The following is a 16706-nucleotide window of genomic DNA, read 5'->3' as shown; positions in this document are numbered from 1 at the left end:
CTCAATGCTGTTTAGGAGCCACGGATACTAATTCAGAGTTCAATGCTATTCCTGCTTTTATTTTCTATTAAGTGTGGAAAACGCTTCTCCTGCCCAAGGATACAAGCTTCCTGCTTGCAAGTCTGTTGGTCTTGGAAATGGAGAAATCTGACTCCCAGAGAACAACACTTGGGAAGAACAGAGTTTAAATGGAGAAGCACAGTCCAGCAACTGACACTGAGAAACAAAATGACTCAAAGTAGATCTGAAGAAATTTCAGATACAGATAGGTACATGGTTACAATTTCACCTCACCTTTGATGCTTCTAACTCCTTTATTTTTTCTTCAGCTTCTGTCAGCTTCTCCTTAAGTGCTGCAATCTCTTTCTCCATTGGCATCACAACTGAACGAAGCTTCTCAGCATCTTCCTGGGCCTGAAATTAACACAATAAGTTAGGACTAACACATTATCACAATTTCACTGCAACATTTTCCATTATGGGAGACATATCCTCCATTATATGGAGGAAATATCCATGACAGCAGCTAACTAAACTCCCTCTTTCAACAGTCGTCATATTACTACTTAGTTAATCTACCTCCTTTTTGGCTATCGGTAGACATTGCTTCTGTCAGAGAAAGCAACTATTTTTCAAATCCATGCACGGATTGGACCATCGATATCTGATAGAAATACATTACTCTCAATACTTGTTACAGGCCATGTATTTCAGAATGCTTACCCTTTTGTGTTATTAAAGGCCTAACAGTACTGCAGCCTGCTGCCACGTGGTACACGTGAAGAAACTGATCACAGGAACTTCAGGGTGAGTTACTGATCCCATTCATTTACTTACTTATGAAAGGAAGTAACATATAGTGCAGCTTTGTTCTGTTTTGAAAGATTATTTTTCAACTGATTACTACTGATGCAGCATCAATTTCTTGGTGCTTGCATACTAAGTATTTCAAAATCATATACAGTCAATCTACCAAAAAACGTCCATGATATAAAAAACCAGCACTGAAAAGATCAAAGCAGGGAAACAGAATGAGAAGATTAATAAGCGAGGAAGAATTTAACCTGATTAAGGTTGATTTTATGTATGAAGACTGAGAATGCTCAGTTTTTCTCTATTTGCTACTGGAGAAATTCACAGCAAGGGATAGGGGGGAGGGGGGCAGAAAAATGTGTCCCAAAACTGAACCTTGAAAAGCTGACACTTAGCCTGATCAAACATGACAACTGCTAGACGAAAACATTCATGCCTTGTTTTAAATCTAGGCTAGAATGTAGGTTTCTCAGCCTATTCACTGGATTTGCATTTTCTGGTAAGCTTATTGATGACTGCATCCTACTCAAGACTTCCAAGAAGCAGAACAGACAAAAAAAATGTTAACAGTATAAAAATAAATTATTATTATAATATATAGAAATGCTACCAGGTCCGTGGACTACAAAAGTCTGTCAAGAAAATTCTATAGGCAAAACATAATCATCTTCATGATGTATTCACTTCTGCTGTATTTTGTCAGCGCTGTTCAAAGAATACAGATAAAATCTTCAAGGAAATGAGGGGACATCACATGTCCCAGTGAATTCAATACTAGGGACATGTGACAGAGTCACACGTACATACACAGCCCCATGCTGGCAGCCAGCAAATCATCAGTCACATTTTTTGAGCAGATGGGAGAAGCTGTTAAACTTCAAGGATTGCTTTATAATTCATTTATTCTATCAGTCCTGTTTATTTAAACCTATCTGTAGCAGGACATGGATAGCCTCTTATCTTTAGGGCTGTTGAATAAGCTACTCCCTATTATTCATGGTGGCTGCAAGAACATTCCATCACCAGTCTGACTTCACACTGCTTTACAGCGTTACAGTTCATGGATTTTCTCTATTGTTTAAAATGGATCTTATAGCCAAGCGGAACACAACTGATCCAAGAAGTAGAAGTAGGTGAATGTCCTGGACTGCAACATGATACCTGTGATCTTGTTTCTACTCTTCCATTCCTCTCACCTCACCCAGCACTACCAATGCAAGACAGTGAGCTGGTTTTCTGCTAGCTTTAAGAATAACTCAATTTTGCATGCTGGTACAGGATCTACTACACAGATTTTTCTAATATTATTTATTGTGATATTTGGAGATTCCTTGGAAATGAAGATGAAAGTATTTTTTGAAAACTCTTCCCAAGTTCATGCCTTAAGATAAAATAAGCCTATCTTTTTAACACAGAATATAAAGACAGAGACATAAATATTTATTTATGAATTCACCTCTGTTAGACAGAAATACCATTTTGTATGAGGAACTGATTGATAGTCATCAAGCACAACATCCCAAACGATCAAGCAAATTATTCCTTTCTCACTGAGAGCTGTGGCATGAATATTCATTACTTTGATACCCAAACACAGCGTTTTGTGGGCTTGGGACTCCCTTGTTTGTTATTTTGTGAAATTCAATGTCCTCTTCCTAATTTTGATCTCATTCTTAGTCTCCTTGAGGAAAAACGGTGCAGGTTTAATGAGGAAGAACATTAAAAAGCCCATGGAAAGCAGCTTATGCTTCAGAAAAAAATCTAAAAGGGGGCTTTACTTGAGTTCATTTCACATTACAAGACTTTACAACCTCCTGGTTTTACAAGCTGAAGGCCAAGCCTTACAATTTTCTCACTGCATCTACATAAACCAGATACAACACCATCACAGATCCAAACTCAAGATCAGGTCACAATGAATTCCATGAAAAAAGGGCTGAAAGTTGGCAGATCCAGGCCATGCATACATCTGAGGATTTACAGCAGGGTCTAGAAACGAACACATGCGTAACAGCACAAATACATCAAATAGGAACTGGAGTGCTTGACTGCAACATACCTTTTTCATTTCATTTTCGAGATTTTCCTCCTCTTGGCCTTCAGACAGTCGTCTTCTTAACTCTGCTATTTCGCGTTCCACGTTTTCGCGATACTGATTCCACTGAGCTCGTTCTTGTTCCATCCTGTGATGATACTGGAGCTCATAGTCACGAACAGTCTCTATAAAACATTATTTCTAAAACTTACTTTCAAGGTAATTTAAAAATAGAGCTTTATTATTCATCTCCAACCAGCCAATGATTTCTCAGAGTTAACTGAAACTATAACAACAGTGAAGTCTCTCTTGTCCTCTCCTCCTTTTGACTCTTACCCCCCAAAACAACTGCATAAGCAAAAGATCCAAAGGAACTGCATTTCAGTTTAGGCCACTGCTATACCACAAACAAGCTGCCACGCTGTATGATCCCTAATTTCCAAAGAGCATGCATGTTTAAAATCCTGTTCAGCAATACATTTTGTATCTTCAAGCACAACAATGAGACAAGCTAACAAACTCATGCTTCTTTATTCTAAAATGCAAAGAAGCAACTAGAACTTCTCAAATACCTTTCATTTTTCTATTATTATCACTACCCTTCAGATAAGGAGCTGTCTTTATATATTTACAGCAGCTGGCACAACAGAGCCTTGATTTAAGTTCTACTACGTATATAGAACATAGGTAAATAGAAATTTGTCTATTCAATATGCATGAAGATTTGTGCTCTCCTGGGGAAAAGCATTATACAAAGATGGAAACAACGCCTACAGCCAGCAGGCTGTAGGCTCAGGATATTGTGATCTTTAAGAAATCAGCCATTTATGGCAACAGTCTGTCCCCAGTTTACATCCTGCATTTTATTCCTTGCACACAGTTTGTTTCAGGAAGCAGAACAGCTGTGCAACATGCAAACATAATACAGAATAGCTCAGGAGCATCAAGAAAAACAGAAACAAAACACAATACTCCACAAGTGAAAAAGTCTGGTCATGAGTTACCTTTCATGATAGCTTGGAGTGAAGCTACTTCCTCTTGCCACTGTCTCTTCACCTCATCAATAGCTTCCTGCTTTGTATTCTCAGATACTGTAGCTATAGCTTTGATGTTTTCCATTTCAGCATGAGCTTCCATAAGTTGCGTCCGCAATTGTCCCAGATCATCTTGGGCTGCCTGCAGCACTGCATTTTGTCTTTTCAGGTCCTCTGAAAAGGACAGGGAGAGTCTTAGAGTACAGCGAGAAAAAATAAGCTTTGGGGAAAAAAGAAAACGAGAAACTGCTTGTATATTCTTCTTTGCTATTCTTTCACTTTTGTACATGTGTTTCTTATTATAATTTAGTTTTATTTTCTATTTTTTGACTGTTCTGAGAAAACAGAATTATTGCTGATCTCATCAGCAGTGTCTTGTATCTTAAATTTCCTTTCATGCAGCTGCTAGAAACACAAAGAAACGAGCCTTCTGTATGATCTGATCTTCATTATGCTTGTTGTATTTCTGCACTCATAAGCTTAGACAAGCAGCTGCAGTATTAATGTATTATTTTTTGATTTTGCTTTCATATGTTAAGGACAGAAAGATCATCAGAATTAGAAGTAAATCAATTTGGCTCTCAGAACAGCAACTATTTATACTCTCTAAGTCTTCATTGGCTATTTGAGCTCACATGGTTCAAATTTTCCTATAAAGAATGTTATTGGAATAAATGCCCTTGGCTAGTATTAAAACTTTAACAATGTTTGTCTGCTACATTCTAGCTCAGATGGAAATTTAAGACAAATTAATACATTAAAAAAGCTTGCTACAAAGTACAAACAGCACACCATCTAGACTTCCTCTACCCACTTTCCACTTAACCTGCTGTTCAGACAGAATTAATACATTGTGGCTACAAAAAGTATTAAGATGCAGTGCTGGTGTTGCCATGTTTACAGCAAGTCACTCAGATGAACCCTACCTGTGCAGGTGAATCTTTACATTCATTTTAAAAGTTCATTCTTGGAAGCTGAATGGCCACTGACAGGATGTTACTCTCTGCACAAATCTTACGTTCCTACTATAGATCTCTGTTTAAAAGATGTGCCGTTTTTTCCATTTTTGGCAAATCAGAAACAATGTACTATCTCCTAATGGATGTTCAAGTCATTATCCTAATCTTAAAATCCTAGTTAGTGTTACCCTCTAGCAAACTGAGAAACAGAAAGTAAGTGGTGTGTATGGGCAAATCGGGAACAGTAGTTGGCATAACGTAAGTTATTTTTCACATAGGGATTATTTACAGCTAAAGTTTCATACACATTAAAATAATTCAGATAATTGAGGACTTACCTTCCTTTGCCAAGTACAGCTCCTTAAATTTCGCTCTTTTTTGATTAAATTCTTGCTCAAGTTGCTGCTTTGTGCGCAAAAATTCTGCGTTGACCTTTTCCAATTCTGCTACCCGTTGTAGAAGAGCAACTAAAAATAGAAGAGAAGGTACATCACTAAGAGTTATGGCATCCCATTCTACAACCTGAAGGCATTGGGCTTATGCCTTTTAGAGTACCTTTATAAATTAGCTCAGCTGTTGTACCACAACCTATCAGAACAACCAGTCAGAACCATGGGAAGATAACCATGGGAAGATAAGTCATCCTGGACTGCAGCACCAAACTGCAGTAGGTTTTTACACACATAGAGGAGTGTGGCAATGAATTCCAAAGTAGAACGGTCACCAGCCCATAGAAGATCACACTTCTGTAAATACACTGAAGCAAGAAACAAGGAAAAAATACACTGCAAAATCAGTGGCAGAATGATCTCTATTGGTGCTTTTTCCCACGACACTGGGAAGTTCGCCACCACACACAGGAGCAGCATGTGAAGAAGAGCAGCAAATCTCCACATTCTCAAAAGCTGAGGTCAAAGGAACTTCACTACTGCAGAGAGAATAGTATGAAGTCCACACGACACCTAGTAATTGTTGCAATGAGGTCAGTATTGAAAAAAACACCATACAATACCATAGCATCCTGTTACGGTACCCCACTGGATAACAAATACAACAGTCAACATATAATATTGATCTTCGTGTGCAACGTTAAACACTTTGCACCTCAAGACATACAGGTCTCATTTAGGTGCCTGGGGGGGTTTCCTACTTCACACTTCAGAATTCAATTTCAAAACTGAAACAAGAGGCAGATGAGCTCAAATAAATCCCACCTGGATGCTGCAGTGCACTGAGTAAATAACACTCCTCTAAGCATGTTCCAAATCTGTCTGGAGGAGAGCTGAATAACTTCATTTCAGTTATAGCCTCTACACAGCACAGACTAGATACACAAAATGCTGATTAATCACATGTGCTTACGTATCCCACCTAAATCACTTCCCACCAGGAGCAAGTAGTGAATGAAAACACAACATAAAGGCTACACAGCTTCAGCACCATCACTGAGACCTGCGCTCTGCTGGCAGCAGATCCAGAGCAGCAAAATGCTGGATGCTAAATGCCACCAAGACAGTGTGAGTTATGTTTGGTTTTAGTGCCAGATGACTTACAGTAAGCTCAGACATGAACAAAAGGATGTTTTAACAGCACTGGTATGTTTTACTGGCTGCTGGTTACGAGGGCTTATGGTGTTATAAAATACAGGACTTAAATATCTACTTGACTCCATGTCAGACATAGGGATGTGTAAAGCCAACTGCACAGGAGTGCTCTCTGGAAAATGAAACCTGGAGAAAAGACAGCTCACTGAGAGCAAAGCTTCTCATCAGCTCAGAAAGTGGGTGGATCAAACCAGGATAGAAACAGCACACATGGAGCCAGGCCCAGGCAGCAAACATGCTTCCCAAGACTAGAGATTTACCTTTGCTCTCTTGCTGCAGTCACCTGAAGGGAAGGGTTGGCTCATGTTTCTTTGCCTATATCCCTTCCATCTTCCTTCTGCAGCGAGCAGTGCTGCTGCTCACATCACAAAGCACACCCACATTGTGCAGAGCACCCAAATTATTTTACTTTCCAACATGACAGTTGCTTTTGCTGAGGGTGGAGGGCAGAGAACATGGTAAGAACAGAAACCTCAGTGGCTTTAAGTAGGGGCAGTGGCGAGTTCACCCTTCTGAAATCCTCCCACACAAACTGAAAGGGATGGCAGTCATCACACAGGAAATGGAAATGAAACCTCAAACGTTCACATTTTTACAGTGTTGTCCTTCCCTATAGCCTGATAGATAGCTGTAAAAGAAAGAAATGAATAACCTCAGCACAGCAGTGCTTTGGCTGCTGCCAAAGCCATCCACAGCAGTGAGAAAAGCAAGCAGTGAAACAGGAGACCTGCAGGCCACACATCAGAGCAGCAGGGTACTAACATCAAACTCTGTATCTGAATAGAAGGAATAAAGCAGTTCTACCACCTGTAGGATGTATGCAGCTAAGGACAGATCTTACCATTCCCCACAGCAGTGTTACCCACATTTCACTAACACGAGACACATTTCACTTTCTAGAACAAACTCAAATGCAAATTGTCATATGCAGGTGACTACAGACTAAATAACATGGATTAAACCTGCCTGGAACACAGTGATGGGAGGAAATGGATATTCATAGGTTTTCAATTAGGCTGTTACCATCTGCAGGTGAATTCCTGGCCTGAATTTAGGTTCATGTCACTCTAGTTCTGTAACAGAGCTGAGAAAAAAAACTTTAATTGCCTTTGTAGGCTGACTTGGTTAAAATGGACAAAAAAAAGGCACCCCAAACCACCAAAACCCATTCATTTTAGAACAAGCATTCATGAATTTGCCCGAGTCACCGTGGCTGTTCTCCCATTTCAACACACAGAATATCAGCTACCAATGTTTAATGATACCGGGGAAGTACCTAATAAACACAGCGCAGCGCATGGTCGGCTCTGGTGGAGCCATGCCCAGCTGAAACAGGATCTGCTGCTACACACAAGATCCAACCCAGCAAGGAACACGCTGTATCTCATAGGAGCATGAAGGCCTAATATGGAGCCTATCTCATTAAGAAACAAACAAAAACCTGGAGACCCCATTTCTTAACTTCTGAATTAGCACTGAGTTTAATTGAAAATTCACAGGCCAAAATGAAAATCAAGCGAGCAAATGATAAGTCACTTTGGCCAACCATTAGCTAAAAATAAGGCTTTCTTCAGAGTATCAGGTATTAATGATGACAGGGTCAGACTTGCCAATTAAACTATTCATGAACAACATGGATGTTGCATAGACACCCTGCGTCAGAAGCAGGGATCACCATCTCTCTGGTTAATGCTATGGAGTGTTCTGCCTGTCATTACGTGGCTTAACAGGCAGAACAACTCAAAAGAAGGGCTGAAAAATTCACTTAAGAGTGGAGTCATCAATGCACAAGAAGTCTGTAAGATCAATGAAGCACACAAAAAGAAACCCCAGTGAAAGCAGACAGCTTTCTCTTAAACCAGTACACAGAAGAAATAAATCAATGTAAAGAAAATACATGAATTGAACACACATTTCTCATCTGATACTTAAATGCTGCTCCACAAGCCAGCTCCCAAAAGGCTTCATTTTATCTATGACAAAGTTTCCAGTTGCACAAACACGTAGTGACCATTCCAGAATTAAAGACAGACAAAGCCGATTATCACTGTGTTTATTCTTGAGTCCGAGTTCTATTTATAAAATTAATGCCACAAAGCTTTCCAACTCGATATTTAGAGTGTCAAACATGACATCAAGACCTCAGTCCTACATTGCTGCAATGTGAAAAGCAGATCTGACACAAATATCTGGCAAATATTTTGGAGACAAAAGTCTCCCACATCATTTTCTACTTCTTCCTTTTCCTGCTTGGGCAGCCATCCAGCAGCTGGGGCAGCTCCATGCAGTGCAAACCCACTGGGGCAGCACCAAAGCCACATCTGGCCCTGCTGCATCCAGCAGTGCAGATGTGTACAGCAGGCAGAACAGAAGCCTTCCTTATATATACCTACCAACAATGTCACTTAGTACTCATCAGTAACACAACATACTGCCCTGTATCTTTGATGTGCAATCATTGTCACCATAATTATCCTCTAAGTATGTTTATACAGCAAATTGTAAGAAGGAAAGAAAAGCAAAGATAGTGTTTTTCCTTCCCCATTTTTTCCTGCTGCTACTTCCCACTTTTCTCCTCCTTCCTATTGCACACACCACGTGTTAACTGCTTCCTTGCCTTGTTCCTCAGACACAGACCCAGGCAGCTCAGTGAATGGGATTCACACTGTACCCCCCCAGCTCCATAAGCCCACTTCACACAGTGACTAATGCTCACCTCTTCCACACATTTAGTCATTCTGGCCCCAGGTAACTTCAGTTCAGCTTTAAGTTTAACTAAGCATAAACACCACTTAAATTAGAATGCAGTGGAACAGTGGTCACTCACATCAGCTATCACAAGAATGCAGTTATTCACATACGTTCATGTGGACAGAAGCGGGCTTGAATTTTTCCCCAGTAATTTATCTTTCATTTGCTAAAATCACCTTTTTCTCCCAAGGACATTCCCCTTCTGCCATCACAGTCTGACCTACCGCACATCATTCATCACAGAAGCAGGTTCTTCAGCTTCAGTTCTTCAGTTGTCCTCACAACGCATGTGAGATTTTGGCATAGTTGGTTCTATTTCTATTTCATCTCTGCCACTGCTGCTTTGGGAAGTGAAGAGCACAATTCCTCCCAGCATTTCTGGGTAATACTATGAGTGTTCTTTTTTAAGCACATCAACCACACTCTCTGCCCCATTGGTTAAGTGACAATTAAAATAGGGCAGCACCGGATCAATCACAGTACTGGAAAAGTCAAATAGACAGCATGATAGATGGTAACCTAGAGAAACTACTTTGGCTGCATGTGGCCATACTACTGCAACCAAAAGTGAATCTCAGGAAGGCAATGTTGGCAGGCTCCAGTGCAGATCTGAGAGTCCCAAAAGTCAACAGCAAGTCAGCCACATTTTAGCAAATAGAAACACTAAATCCATCTATAAACACAAAAAGGTGAGTTATTAATCTTATTGCAATCACAAGTATTTTCCCTGCTCCCTGTGCTCCTTATAAAAATGAAAAACTGCTAAAGCAAGGGGAATAACTGTACATTATAAGACAACCAATTTTGTTTCTTAATAAAGGGTTCTCTGCAAAAATAATGCTCAATGATTTCTCGGGTTTATGGAGGGTCTATTTACTCTGCAGGCTGTGTACATCTACTCTGACAAGTCACTGCTTGAGCAAACAGGAGCACGGTGATGGAAGCACAGAACACAGTGAAGGTTAAGAACCCAAGCGCTGGTCAGGTTTCCCTACAAAGATTTACAGCTTGTGCTGAACACCATTGCTGCCATGACTGCACCAGTATCAGCTTAAAGCTTGCCTACATCTACATACCCTGCAGCCACAGTCCTTCCTGATTCCCTTGGCAAAGCTTTTCAAGCATTTAACAGAGTATCTAAGCTGAAACAACACAACTATCAGACACATCAGCACACACGAGTGCTTTCACCACTCCTTTTATTTCATCAGTCAGTCCTGCCTCATCACCTGGTAACCTAAACAGTCGCCATACAGGTATTATAAGCATACACACGAGATGCTCCCTCAGCCTGTAAACAAGACCTCCAGCAGTGCCATCCACTCCCTTTCCTGAGCACTTAAAGCCAGGTAGCTCCATCCTTCTTGATTGAATTAAGAGTGAGGTTATGAATGAGTCGTGGCATTCATGCTGGAGCTCTACTGCTGAGCTTTTCCATGCTCCCAGATCTAATCATCACTTGTATAAAATAGCCATCAAATCCCAAACAGGATAAAACTACTTCAAATTGCAATTACACTCAACACTTACCTTGTAAGAAAAACAAAATGCAAACAGTGAAGAATGTCTGCTTTCATAACAATCAGAAATCTGCTGTTCTGATCAATGATACTGATACCCACCCCACTATATAGGGGACCACTTACATAATTCCCCATTCTGAACACGCCAGTGTAAATGTTTTCTTATAATGCAAACATTTGCCAAACCCAGACAACAAATCCAGTACTGATTTTCTTTCAGATAATGGAATTGCTGACTCATCCGCAGTGGGAGGGAGGAAAATTCCTTTGACTCCTTCTAACATATTTCTCATGTCCCTCTCAGATTTATTAATGGCTGTTCTCTTTTTGGGGGGAAAAAAAAGAAAAGAAGCAAAAAAAGTGTGACTCAGCCCAACACAAAACAACCCTGCTGAATTGTTCTCTCTGATGAAGTAATTTAATACATAAAGCATAACCATTTCCATTAATTCCATGTTCCCCCAGGTGCCTCTAATGTAGGATGTGCCACGTAGCTGAGGTGCAGCTTTGAGAGCATCCCTTCCTACTGAATTCAGCCCCCCCAAATTTGTAGCCAGAGAATAAAGAAAGAAAGGGGCAGGTGAAGATTTAACTTCAAGGGACAGTAATTTCAAAGGCATTAGTTCTCAGAAAAGCCCATTGCAGGCATGAACACATGGTGCCTCTGAGTAACCACTTACAGGACATAAATCTTGATAAATGGTCTGGAAAATATGGCTGCCAGATGGAAACACTGTGATGATAAGTACAGTATGACAACTAATAAAAGATGATTAACATCTTTATTTGATAACGAGCAGGATACAGTCCTTATCACTTGGAATAGGGTTTCTGCAGCAGTTTAATAGTTTCCCTGAGAACAACAGGCTACTACTCCCCCAAGTTTAGATAACCTATTTCTTGTCAGGAAACACTGCCATAATTCCATGTATTCATATTCTTTTTACCTCTTAACTCCAAATGAATTTCTTAGCAGTCAGAAAGCAGCACGAACTTTTCACTTACAGAGCAACATCCTCCATCCTCCAGCTTCACTACCACAACCAGACACAAAGCTCATAAAGCTACAGACACCCATGACCAAGATCATACCAACAGCCTGCAGTGAGAGCGCCATGGAGGACCACTGTCCTTTCACGTGGGCATGAGTGACACGTGAAGCTGGAAAGTGGGCAAAATCAAAGGCAGCTATAAAGCCCTATGAGTACAAGTGAAGAATGCCACTGCCCAAGTCATCTTTTCTTCAGTTTTGCCAGTTGGATGAAAGAGGGAAGCCAGAAATAGATGTATAATGCATATCAATTCCTGGCCATGTGGCTGGTGTCAGCACGAGGGTTTTGGCTTTTATGACATTGGGATTTTCTATGAAGATTATAACCTGGTAGAGAGGCATGGGATCCAATTGTCCAGAAGAGGCAGCAGGCTGGCAAACCTAGGAAGGCAGGCTTTTAACTAAAGGACTTGGAGCATGAGGTTCAAAACGGCAATGCTTACACCACTGCAGCCAACTGGGGAACGAGCCAGGCCAACCAGAAAAACAACAAATGTTCCTCAGCTGCTCCCCATGACGTGAGCCAAAAGGCCAGATATCTCAACAGCGTGCACAGCTATGGCGGATCCTCTCGCATCCCTCTAGAGAAACATGCAACATCTGCTCTGTTTTCTTCTCTGAAGTGCTCATACATCAATGCATGCAGCATGGAGAATAAGCAGGAAGAATTAGAGAGTTTTCATGGGCTACTTCAACAACCAGTACTGCTGGAAAAGCAGCAGTGCCAGGCACACACAGTCCAGGCTCCTGCAGTGCGTGGAGGATAACTTCCTGGCATAGGCAGTGGAGCCAACAAGGAGAGGTCTGCTGCTGGACCTTTCACCAAATCTATTTAAATCCTTAATCCAGCAGGGAGCAGCTTTCCACTGGGTGGCTGAGCTGAGCTGGCTCAGCAATGACACCAACATGCAGTAGGCACAAGGGCACCTATGGGAGCATGACATCACTGCAGGAGCAGGATCTCAAGGATTGCTCCCTCCTGGACTGCCTGAGCTGCAACACAAAGCCACAGCCTACGGGTGCAGCTGGATAACCTGTTTAAACCTCAGTGCATGCAGCTTGCCAAAAGGAACAGCTTGGCCTTACTTCTACCCTGCACTTCCTGGTGGCAACTGAGACTGGTGTAGCCCAAACACATTCCCTCCTTTTCTCTTTTTAAAGACGTTATGGCTGCCATTTTTAAGTGTTAAACAGACTTCCACAAATCCTGATTTCCATTCACACACTCCAGGGGCAGCTCACAAGCATAATCTGTATTAGAATGCAAAATCATGTTTCCTCTCTGTATTTGCATCTACATAGACATTTTGATCTAACGCAACTGAATGGGTTTCTCCAGCAGAGATGCATTTAGACAGGGCTAAAACCTAGAGCAGTAGTTAGAAATATACTGGAGAACAGCTCTACTCTGGAACAAGTTCAGGCTCATGTTTACTTTCATCCAAAAGCAAGTACACCAGTACAAAACTGCACTTACATCAGACCCTATAATGTGCTATTACAACCCGTCCCAATGCATCAGCACATAAATGTCAGCCTGTGTGCCTCCAATGAAGGCAGCCTTTCGAACACAAGGATTTTCAGCACTATTTAGAGAGTGAACATCTTCATCTCCGGTTTCATCTATAAATCAAACAGAAGCTGTGAAGGCCAGACAGACAGCTATAATATTTTCACAGTGAGAAGCATCAGTTAAACGCAGAATCTGGAGTTCAGCTAATTGCTTTCCCATTAATTTATCACACGTCTCTAGATATAGCACAAAGAAAAAAGGTAAACAGACATTGCGAGCTGACAATTAAGAAAGCGTTACTTGAAACTCATTTCAAAACCTGTAAATCACCCTTATAAGAAAATTTAAAAGATGTACCATATGACCACAATGGTGGTTTATGAGATGATTCGAACCAACAGAGCCACGTTTATGCTTCATATTTCACCAAGACAAACCAAGTAACACCACAGCTCAATTACATCACAGCGATTCTGGCACAGACCACTGTTAATGTGAGATGAATGTTCCAGTTCTGTAGTGTCTATGTAGTCAATAGGAGTCCAGCACGATCTTCAGCAGGCCTTGGGAAATACAATTCTCTATAAGGGTACCAGACATCAACACTTAGAGCAGGCGGTTCAGATAATCACCACTCAAGCAGTAGCTTCTAGCACTCATCTGTGCTTCTTTCTTCATAGATTATGACAATGAAAACACAGACATCAGGATTATTTTTATACTCAGTGTCTGTAGCCAAATCACTGCTCGCAAGTTACTCCATTCTGGTTTTTTTTTCTTTAATGTAACCAACCACGTTGCCAAACTAATCATTTTACTTAGTACTGATGCAGCCAGCAGAGGTTAAAATATAACACAAAGAATACTTTTGCTTGGGAATATTTTCAGGGTGACCAGACATGCAAATACAAAGTGACAGTACCAAGGCAGGGTGCAGCAGGTGAACAGTCCTGCATGGAAGCACTGTGCTAACTGGTGAGCAGAGCATGTATGGAATGGAGCAGATGAAATGAGGGCAAGGACAGCAGCAGCAGGACTGCTGGAAGGAGAGTGTGCTTAAGGGAGGTAAGGAGATAAAGGGAAAGGAGAACTGAAGAGGAAGCAGAGAATCAGCTGAGGAGCAGTAGCTGTCCAAGCCAGCCAAACAGGCAGTCACTTGACCTCAGAAAGGAAGAATCTGTGCCCAAAGGTCACGTAAGGCAACATTTCCCAGGAATTACCCTGTCACTTTGCAGCCTGGAAACAGAAATTGCCAGGGGAGATGGAACATGTGAAGGGTGAGTTGAAAGCTTTTATTCTTCTCTGTGCTGTATGTGGAGGAGCTAAGCCATGGAAGAGGAACATAGGATGCAGACAGGAGAGGAGATGTACCACAAGTCAGCTGACAGCCAGCAGAAGCAGACATGAATGGGGAAAAAAAATACAACAAACGCAGCACTTCATTGGGTTTTCTCAACGAATGACTTGTGCATGTTGTAAGATAAGAAGAAAGCATCCGCAGAAGCTTCCAGCTGCCCTTCTGATATTATGGATACCTAAGGAGGTTTGCTCTTTTCTGTCAGGTTAAATCCATGTTTCTTCAGTCTCTTTTCCCCCCACAGCCAACCCTTCAGGCCTCCTTTATTTAAAAAAGTGGAATTAAAGCCTTGTCACAAGAGAGGTGTTTGGGTTTCTGCTGTAGAGACTCCATAGAAAGAAGAACAGAAGTGGTCCCTAAGTGATAGGGGTCTGACAATCACAGGCTGAAATATCCCTGACTTAGAAAATATATTAACCAGGCCATTCATTTTGTACTAGCAAGCTAATATGCAAAGAAAATACGTCATTATATTAACAGATGTGCTGCAGTTCTACATCTTTAAGGTACCGTATGCACCACTAATAAAGTGACACAACAACCCAGACTTTTTCCTCAAGAATCGGGCTATTTCAGTGAAGTACTGAAAAGCAATTCTCTTCTTTCTGAAAGACACAGACATTGTAACTCCGACTGCACTACTCATGTGCTCCTCCTATGTCAATTTATATAAAGATATCAAATGATTTACATTTTTCCAGAGATAATTCATCATCATGCTTAACTGACTATACCATGACTAAAATTACACAATGCTTATCCTATTTATAGAGTAACCTGCAGAGACTCGTACCATTAACTCAGACACTACTACCCCAGGTTCAGAAAACAAGTCTGCAAGCAAAGACTAAGAACCACTAGACCTTCAGAGTGGGAGATGCTCCTAAAAAACACAACAGCATTTACTTCTTGCTATTGTCTTGTATTTTTCCCCCATTCCCCTCCAGTCTTGGTGTCAGGTAATGCTTAGAAGCCTGCTTAGTAAGCGCTGCTTATCAACGTTATCAGTGCTTATGTTGGAAGACTTCAGTTGGAATAAGGCCATAATTCCGTGTGTTTTGTTTTAAAGACAAACTCTTATTTAAACAATAACCCCTCACCTAAATATAATCCAGAAAACTTCACATCTTAGGCATGTTTTTTAATAAACTGCCTGGAGTGAAAACCCAGGAAGCCATTCAGTATCATCCGCTAAGAAGCCGATGGGATTTGGTCCCCTCCCATGCTGTGAGACATCATTTGTTTTAGCTTCTTAAAGTTACAAAATAAAATCCCTTTCTCCATCACTTTCAAGGGAGCACACACAACTAGTTCCACAGCGGGAATGTGCTCCATCCACAGAGGGCTATGGGAAAGCATCTTGAGGCATCAGGCCAGAAAGGAAAGAAAACATTTACTAAGGCCATCTCGTCTGTGATGATGGTGAACCAGCCAAGAACCTACAAAATGGGCAAAGAATTTATATTTCCCAGCATTCCAAATGTAAGAGAGATGGCCCGTGTGTTAAAGGATACTCTTTGTGCCTTCAGGCAAGTCAGCAGCTAATTCTAATGAACAGAATTGGTGCATTTTGCAAAATTAAGAGATTTGGGACTTGGCTCCAGAAGTAAAACAGGCACCACAAACGTGCGTGTTTCCACTGCTGAGCACACCAACCTGCTGCGCTGACCAGCACTTCCTCAGAAATACTACTCGGTGGAAATCTGTATGTTCAAGGTGTCTGCTTCGCTTCTGAAGCCAAATTCCAGATGTGACCACTGAGCGAATACTGAAAAACATACAACTTAAAAAGAGATGCATTCATTTATGGGCTGTTGTGTGTTTTTTTTTATTTAAATGTATTTGTTTGATAATATTAGTCACTAATAAATAATGCACTAAATTAAAAGCAAAAAAAAAAAAAAAAAAGAAAAGAAACGGAAGACATTTTTGGCTCTTGGAAAGTACCAGAAATTTCACTGTTATTACTCAAGAGAAAAGAGCTCTTTTGCTCTAAATTTGACAGTTACATCAACAACACAGAGCTGAACTTCAGTGCTTGAAACCAGACCCTTACCAGCCACACC

At 41.0% G+C, this 16706-nt stretch overlaps 1 protein-coding gene across 6 annotated transcripts in view; it reads right to left on the bottom strand.

The window, feature by feature from the left end:
- The window catches only part of RABEP1 (rabaptin, RAB GTPase binding effector protein 1), a 35078-nt gene that overhangs the window by 14834 nt on the left and 3538 nt on the right, over window positions 1-16706 (bottom strand). For 5 of the 6 annotated variants that reach the window (XR_014936384.1, XM_015880655.3, XM_085521716.1 and 2 more), the window contains exons 2-5: window positions 5180-5308; window positions 3853-4056; window positions 2873-3033; window positions 295-414 (exon numbers count right to left, since the gene is read on the bottom strand). Coding sequence is in view for 5 of the 6 variants with exons in the window: in XM_015880655.3 (XP_015736141.1) it covers window positions 295-414; window positions 2873-3033; window positions 3853-4056; window positions 5180-5308 (614 nt within the window). In the remaining variant the exon portion in view is untranslated. Of the gene's footprint in view, window positions 1-294; window positions 415-2872; window positions 3034-3852; window positions 4057-5179; window positions 5309-16296; window positions 16616-16706 lie in introns of those variants that run through there. The other variant, XM_085521718.1, reaches the window with a different exon arrangement.

The sequence above is a fragment of the Coturnix japonica genome, chromosome 22 (assembly GCF_054131305.1).
Source record: "Coturnix japonica strain WE chromosome 22, WE-NBRP24, whole genome shotgun sequence".
Taxonomy (NCBI): domain Eukaryota; kingdom Metazoa; phylum Chordata; class Aves; order Galliformes; family Phasianidae; genus Coturnix; species Coturnix japonica.
The sequence above is the reverse complement of the archived record's forward strand: the minus strand, read 5'-3'. Positions and strand labels throughout refer to the sequence as shown.